This window comes from Formica exsecta, unplaced genomic scaffold (assembly GCF_003651465.1).
Source record: "Formica exsecta isolate Colony F162 unplaced genomic scaffold, ASM365146v1 scaffold864, whole genome shotgun sequence".
Classification (NCBI taxonomy): Eukaryota; Metazoa; Arthropoda; class Insecta; order Hymenoptera; family Formicidae; genus Formica; species Formica exsecta.
The window spans coordinates 92,511-100,706 of record NW_021853636.1 but is presented as its reverse complement, the minus strand read 5'-3'; the positions used below and the strand labels follow the sequence as shown (position 1 = coordinate 100,706).

General features: G+C 32.2%; 2 protein-coding genes across 2 annotated transcripts in view; one reads left to right on the top strand and one right to left on the bottom strand.

Moving 5' to 3' along the window:
* The first annotated feature begins 881 nt into the window (after positions 1-881).
* Positions 882-5,061, top strand: LOC115244776 (IST1 homolog). The gene is made up of 5 exons (XM_029822707.1): positions 882-1,403; positions 3,341-3,782; positions 3,963-4,103; positions 4,242-4,295; positions 4,444-5,061. The coding sequence occupies exons 1-5, from the start codon at positions 1,135-1,137 to the stop codon at positions 4,621-4,623; spliced, it is 1,086 nt and encodes a 361-aa protein (XP_029678567.1). The 5' UTR covers positions 882-1,134; the 3' UTR covers positions 4,624-5,061.
* A 161-nt stretch (positions 5,062-5,222) lies between these two features.
* The window catches only part of LOC115244777 (general odorant-binding protein 71-like), an 8,605-nt gene continuing 5,631 nt past the window's right edge, over positions 5,223-8,196 (bottom strand). Inside the window, exons 3-5 of the mRNA XM_029822708.1 lie at positions 5,723-5,962; positions 5,609-5,633; positions 5,223-5,519 (exon numbers count right to left, since the gene is read on the bottom strand). Of these exons, the coding sequence (XP_029678568.1) occupies positions 5,307-5,519; positions 5,609-5,633; positions 5,723-5,962 (478 nt within the window). The 3' untranslated portion in view covers positions 5,223-5,306. The remainder of the gene's footprint in view (positions 5,520-5,608; positions 5,634-5,722; positions 5,963-8,196) is intronic.

The following is an 8,196-nucleotide window of genomic DNA, read 5'->3' as shown; positions in this document are numbered from 1 at the left end:
GTCTGCGTAGAAAATTGCGCAGAATCTAATTTCAGCCTAGAATCTATCTCTTTTAAATTCTGCGCATTTTTCTGCGCAGACGCTCGACGCTTAATGCTGCCATGTAAGCACCTTAACTTTATAGGCAAGAGCCCTGAGTATACTTTGCGCATGCGCATTACAATTATAAAAAAACTTATTTTGCATGTAATTAAAAAATTTATCAATTCACAAACATTGGTTGTAACATTGGTATATTTGTAAATCACAAACGATTTCCTATCAATTACAGTTATCAGTTATAACAAAATCTGTTTGTTACTAAAAAGTTCCGGCTAACATCATGACCAAACTATAATTGCTAATTACAAAAAACCTAATTTGTCACAAACGTTAAAAACAGACTCACAATCAATCACAAACGATTTACAAACAAAATAAAAATTAAAAAATTAAAAATTATCATATTTAATAATTTCTTCCGGCTAGCTTCATGTAGGCCTTTTATTGGCAGAGACGCTGCAATGACGCGCTCTCAGGCTCTCAGGGTACCGATCATGTAACTTTTTCCCTAGGGCGGAAACGTGAAAAGTGAAAAATATTAGCATTGAAATCAATGGCAAAAGTAAGGTGACATATACATGTCACAGGCTGGGTTCTGATTCCCCACCCGGGTGCACCCAGACATCCAGAGAGCGTTCAGATTCCTCCCAAGTGCTGTCGCCGGACTCTCAAGTGAGACGTTCAAATTGTCACTCTATTCACCCGGGAGAGCGTAAAAACCACCCGGCTCCGTGAGCCCTTAGTCGCTTTCCATTTACATCAAAACTCAGATAATTCTAGGGATGTTCGATTTTTAACGCGCATGCGCGAGAAAGCGTCCCCGAGAACAACACTGCTAGTATCTAGTAATCCAAGATTTGTCATTTGTCATTTGTCATCTGCCTAATTAACGAAGAGGTTACACCAAGGGTCTGGTTATCACACATATATCAATACATATATGTCAGATTAATCTTAATTATGTACATGCTTTTGATATTTAAAATAAAATAAATATAAATTGAGAATTCTTTTTTGTGACAAAAAAAAGAAATAAAAATAAAGATAAAGTAGCAAAAGAGCAACTGACATTTGCCGAGGACGTTGCCGAAGATGTTCTCGAGTGGGCCGAACTATACGAAGTTAAAGACGCATTTACGTTTAGCGATTAACCGGTTAAAATTACTGGAGAAGAAGAAGACCGAGCTGGCACAGAAGGCACGTCGAGAGATCGCCGATTATATTGCCGCCGGCAAAACAGAGCGCGCCAAAATCCGCGTGGAATACATCATCCGCGAAGATTATATGGTAGAGGCGATGGAATTGCTCGAGATGTATTGCGATTTGCTGCTTGCACGTTTCGGTCTAATTCAGCAGATGAAGTGAGTCTCAACCGTGTATAACAGATTAAATTGCAACTGTATATTCTTGTAATATGACATATACAGGGTGTTAAAAAAAAGAGTCACATTTTGAGAGCAGGTAGTTTTGAGAGTCTAATTAACATGGCTGCTACAACTAATATCTTCGAAGATACAGGCTATCTTTCTGAGCTTTGTTCTTTTCTTATTGGTTGTGTCTACTCTATAATGCAGTAAACAAAAGAGTACTTATTAATTTTGCAGTCAGCATTATAGGAGGTGTTCTATGTGGTTCTTATTCATTGTCACGCATTTTTCAGCCATATGTCTCAGAGAATCTCACATTCTTTCAAATATTGGACTGTTCTCGGATTTGCTGACACGCATTGAAAATGCGATCCTGCAGTGTTTGTATGTCAATGGGTGTTGAATACATCAAGGTCTTTAAGTATTCCCATAGCCAAAAATCTAAGGGACTAAGATCCTGAAAAATTTGTGACAATGAATAGGAACCACATAGAGCATCTTCTATAATGCTGACTGCAAAACTAGTAAGTACTCTTGTGTTTATTGCATTATAGAGATGACACAACCAATAAGAAAAGGACAAAGAGCTCAAATAGAAAGATATCCTGTATCTTTGAAGATATTAATTGTAGGACCCATGTTAATTAGACTTTTTTTCTTGTTTTGATCAATACTACCTGCTTTCAAAATATATGACCTTTTTCTTAACATCCTGTATATAGGGTAACAATTAACCATTTTAACAATTATTAACTATTAATAAATAATTACTTATAATTATACAATTTTAACTGAAATTATATATATAAAATTATTTTTTATTAGTATATTATACACATATACATACACATATATAAATTGTGTGTATATATGTGTATACATAATTTTTCATAATATAATGCGCAAATTTGAAGAACATATTTATATGTGGTCATTTAAAGTAGAAAAAATGTAATATAAATATTGATCCAATTTCCAATTAGTATGTATTATTGTCAAAAAACAATATGAACAATTTATGCAATTTTTATGTTTTGTTTTCTGTTTATATATCTATGTTTAGATTATTCAAAAAATTACTTTAAAAAAAAGCACCACGTCCACACACCTATATAATAAAAATTGTTATACAAGAAAGTGATTCTTTTTCTCTTTAATATATTTCACATTTCTCCATGAATAGTTGTACAAAAAAGCATGTTTCAATGTATTCGTTATTGCTTAAATCTGCGTTTTCTGCAAAAGTAATGACATGAAAGAAATGCACCAATTGGGGTTAAAAATTATATACAATGGAAAATTAATTTTGTTATTATATACCATATTTTAATATTAAAATTATATTATCTGATAATTATATTATTTTGATAACGCATAATATTTGATTATGTATTTTATTAAGATATTTGTATAGAATATATTTTTTAATAAACATGTAACTATATAATATTTTCAGATAAAGAATTTCTTGAAGCATGTATCAATAAAGATAATTAAAGTAATTAAGAGAGAGAGAGAGAGGGGGAGAGAGAGAGAGAGAGAGAGAGAAAGAGAGAAAGAGAGAGAGTAAATAAAAGTTTTATATAATAAAATTTAGCACTGCTATATATATATATTACAATATAATAAAATATACATGAAATTTATTAAAAAAAAGTATTTGAAGTGAAAGATGCTTGGTTTTTATTTTTAGAATTTAAGTACATTATTTTTTTCGTAGGGTATTATCTCTGTTTCTCTTTCTCTCTCTCTCTCTCTCTCTCTCTCTCTGAAATTTCAGAGTTGCTTTCTTTCCATCTTTTTCGTTTCGGCGAGGTTTTTGGAATTCAATTGTAGCACATTTAAAAGGGTTCTTTATAACAAAAAAAGATTCTTTGTTATATATAATTTATAAATACAATTTCTATTTATTATTATTTTATTATATTTAGAAACCTCGATGATGGTTTAGCAGAAGCAATATCTACTATTCTTTGGGCAGCACCTCGTATTCAAACAGATGTGCAGGAAATCAAAGTGATAGCAGATATCTTGACATCCAAATATGGCAGACAATATACAGAAGCATGCCGGGAGGAAGCAATTCAGACAATATCAGAAAAATTGAAGCATAAGATGGGTGTGCAATCACCTTCAAAACTGCTCGTGGAGAAATATTTGATAGAAATTGCTAAAAATTACAATGTGGATTATGAGCCAGATCCGCAAGTGATGGCAGAAGCCCAAGATGCAATGTTAATTGATATAGGAGCTAATGGAGGAGAATCGAGAAACAATCTAGACACTGCCAGTGGAGGAATGCCTCACCCACCTGGCTTTATAGGTTTCCCACAGGCACCTTTGTTACCTGATCCTGGATCTCTCTCAAATGTGGTAATTTAAATTATTTTTTATTTTTTATATAAAATCATAAATGTATTATACTAATTTTTATCAATAACGAAATTTGATCTAATTTATAAAAAATATGATCTTTAATCTATCTTTTCCACATTCATTGTATATATCACTATGTTAACATTATATCATATATTGTATGCCATAATGTTATAGGATTCAGAAAAAGGTACTTCATCTATAGGATTTGTATCACCAATGTCTCCACTTTCGATTGAGAAAGATCAGAATACTCCTTTTAATCCTACTTCATTTTCGTATAACATACCTTTGGATAATGCTAATTCGAATAAACACGTGAGTAACTTGCTTTTTTTATTATTAATAATTTTATATAAATAATATCAATAAATTTATTACTATATATATAAGTTAATATTTTCACAATAAAATAATTTATTTATTCACAATAACATTTAAAAAATCATTAATTAGGAAGATTTACCACCACCATACCAATCTGATTTTCCACCTGACTTAAACAAACAGGTAAAACAATAAATTTTTTTCTAATTTTGTTAACGAATAATTATTAGAATTATTAAAATAAGATTAATATTTATTCAAAGGATAAAATTTGAATATCTTGTGGAGAACTTTACCCTTTCATAAATAATTTGTATATATTTTTTTTTAGTCGGATGAAAAACCGAAACCTCAACCAAGATCTAAAATGCCAATGAATAACTACGAGCTCCCAGATCTACCGGCAGTGCCAACAGAGAACAATGATCCGTCTGCAAATCCTCCCGAGAACGATGATATTGATTTTGATGATTTGATGAAACGATTTGAAGATTTAAAGAAAAGGAAGTAACGCTCATTGTATATAAAAATAATATTTGACAGATCTTTCTATTTTATCATCGCGAAAGGATAACTATGTATTTAGTAATGCCTTTTATAAAAAAAAGGTGTATTATATACAAATATATAAAACAATCTATATATGCTTTTATGATGAGAGAAATGAAAATAATATAGTTATCTATATAAGAATTCAGTATATACGGTATATATACATGTTATAATATTAATGAAAACATTAATAATATATTAATTTATTATATATCTTTGTACAATCATTATAGTCTTATAGTTATAATCCTATATGCTTCTCATAATAACTGTATGTAGTATTTTTCCCCAAATCACATTTTTATAAGAATAATCGATTTCTTCTACTACTTTTTCTTTTGTTTACAGTTTATTAGCTAATTGAACATTAAAATGTATGTACAATATTAATTATGCCAATCCTCACATCTCTGAAAAACAAAATTTTATTAATTTTAATGTTAATTTTGAAGAATATTAAGATTTTTTGAATTCTTGAAGTTTATTCTTATACAATTCTCTAAAAAATAAAATATTTATGGCTTTGTAGTAACTAGAGAGACTATTGAGCTTTAAAATTATAAACTTATATTTATTTTTAAATTTATTTTGTGATCCTTAATTTTGTTGTGTGCACTCATCAAATTTAAATATATCTATCAATTAATTGTGCAAACATACTTCCTTTCCTTTTTCGTTCAGGCAAGTTAGAAGATTTTGTGAATAGTAACACTTGTCTTGCTTTATATCAAAACCCAAATAATGAAAACATTCTATAATGGCTTCGACTATAAAGTCCTGCAACTCCGAATTATGTAAATTATGTGTCATAAACTGAATAATCGAGTCTTGATTAGGAAATCCCTTTTGATCCACCTGTTTAAAAAAAAAAAAAAAAATCGGAATTGAAAAAATTACATTCCAACTGCTGTTATTAATTTCTCTGTAACAATTTATACACTTACTATATTTAATTCATTGAAGAAACATATATTATATAATTAATATTTAATTATATATATATGTATATATATATATGTATAATATAATATGAGGACAAAATATAATTGTATATTAATGTATATCTTACAGCTTGTTCTCGTTCCTTGCTATTTTCAGAATTGGTGTTATACATTTGATCATAACTTGATCTGGCAATTCCATCAGAGTAATCAAAGTTGTGATTATTATTGCTACCAGAGAGAAGTTTCTCTCTGTTGCTACTATGATTAGGGGAACGTGCATTTCTCCTGTTTCCGTTTGTATAATTGAAGGAATAGCGTTGACCATTACCATTTCTCTGATCGTTCCACCGATTCCTTAATTTATTATATTAATGACTTTAATTATTGACATTAATAATATCTATATAGGATATTTTTTCATATATCATTATATCGCACGTTTTCAACCATGTTTTCAACGATATAATGATGCCATAAAGCCATAAAATCATTAGTACAGAAAACGTCAGAAATGTCTTCATTTCCAGTTTAGACATTTTCGAATGTATTATATATATACAGGGTGTCCGGAGTTAATCGCACCCCAGCAAACACAAAGTAACAGTAACATAACATTAATGTTATAATTTCCCACTCAACAATGTAACTGTTACGTACAAGGCATGTTATATTGCAGTTACATTGTTGAGTGAGAAATTATAACATTGATGTTATGTTACTGTTACTTTGTGTTTGCTGGGACCACTCGTTGTGTGTAGGTAGAGCAAGTGAAACCGAGAAGAAAAGTCCTTTATCATTTTGCGATTTTCGTAATAATTATTGTGAATTAATTAAAAAAGATCGACCGGTTTCACCTGCTCTATCTGCACAAGACGGGTGGTCCGATTGATTCCGGACACCCTGTATATAGATATTTAATTTGTCATGCCATAACTTGGTTCTGAGACAAATCGGAAATTTTATAACCAAAGATATATTGATATCTTCTCTCTCTGTATTATCATTGGATTTTCTTAATTATTAATTATACAAGACAATTCCTAATAGCACACATGTCCAGAGGACATGTGTGTTGTTAGGGATGTTTCTACTACTTAATAAATAAATTTTTTTTTCTGCATATTTCAATTATTGTTATTAATAATCGTTTCCGAAAAATATGCCCGCGTCACTATAAATGCCGCACCCTGTATATATACAAGGTGTCCCACCAAAAGTAGCCACCCCATTTTATCTTTTAAATTAAAAGAGATCCAGTAAGCAAAATGTTAGCAGCCTGCCAGCAGTTTGCGAGCAGATTCAAGCAGAATATTACAGCAGATTGGCATCAACTGTCCGCATTAGTGCCGGTTTACAATAGGTGATTTAAGCCCTAAGCCTTAAGAAATTGACTAATCGTAGTCGAGTATTCTTCTCATACTTGATTGTGATTGGTCAATTTCTTAAGGCTTAGGGCTTAAATCACATTTCTGCCGTCAATTTGATGTCGACATAGGTTCTGCCGGCAGAACACAAGATTAAAGGGCATTCTACAATGGCAGTAACAAGGCTGTAGGAGTAGGAGAGTATACTGTTTTTAGTGATGTAAAGACCGAGAGTAACGAAATGGGCAATTCCCATTTGCTTTACATCACTAAAAACAGTATACTCTCCTACTCCTACAGCCTTGTTACTGCCATTATAGAATGCCCTTTAATCTTGTGTTCTGCCGGCAGAACCTATGTCGACATCAAATTGACGGCAGAAATCGAGCAGGATCTGCACAACACAGTTAGATGCCAGATTGGCGGCAGAAACCGAGCAGGATCTGCACAACGCAGTTTAATGTCAGATTGGCAGCAGAAATCGAGCAGGATTTGTTGTCATAATTTAAATGGAATAGCGGCATTTAAATGTTTCATTAATTTACATTGCTCGTTTTCCTTATAATAAATGAAGTTTACAATGTACGTAATATATAGTTGTTTTATTGGGACAAAAAATGTTAAATTTTGATCACAAAATGACCAATTATAGACGTCCTAAATTAGGACTCATGAGATCCGAAAATGACATCAATAATTGATATGTCACATTTACGAGACGTCATTTTCTGACGTTTGTATTAATAACGGTAAATATAGCAAATAGGGAACCCAGCCCCGATGACCTTGACCTTGACATATGTTGTCAAGGACATAATTCTGAGTAACTTTTTCTTCTAATTTAATCGTCGCTCGTTGCTTATTAAAAAGTTATTAACAAAAAAAGTTTGAAATATACCAAAGTACATGCACGGACAGGAAGCACGCGCGCGCGCGCGCGCGCACACACACACACACACACACACACACACGGGGGGGTTGCAAGGGGAGCCTTCGGCCTCCCTGCCGCATCCACTCCGCCGGTAGGCAGGGTGGACCTCGCTTTACAACTTACAATGTACTTTGTAAGTTGTAAAGCGAGGTCCACCCTGCCTACCGGCGGGATGGGTGCGGGAGGGGGGCCGAAGGACCTCCTTGCAGCCCCCCGTGTGTGCGTGTGTATGTGTGTGCGCGCGCGCGCGTGCTTCCTGTCCGTGCATGTACTTTGGTATATTTCAAACTTTT

Excerpts from the sequence above, each read along its gene's own strand:
- LOC115244776 (XM_029822707.1), top strand. The coding sequence starts at position 1,135 with ATGTTCTCGAGTGGGCCGAACTATACGAAGTTAAAGACGCATTTACGT. Across the intron at positions 1,404-3,340 it reads GGTCTAATTCAGCAGATGAA|AAACCTCGATGATGGTTTAG; the intron begins GTGAGTCTCAAC and ends TATTATATTTAG. Across the intron at positions 4,104-4,241 it reads ATGCTAATTCGAATAAACAC|GAAGATTTACCACCACCATA; the intron begins GTGAGTAACTTG and ends ATCATTAATTAG.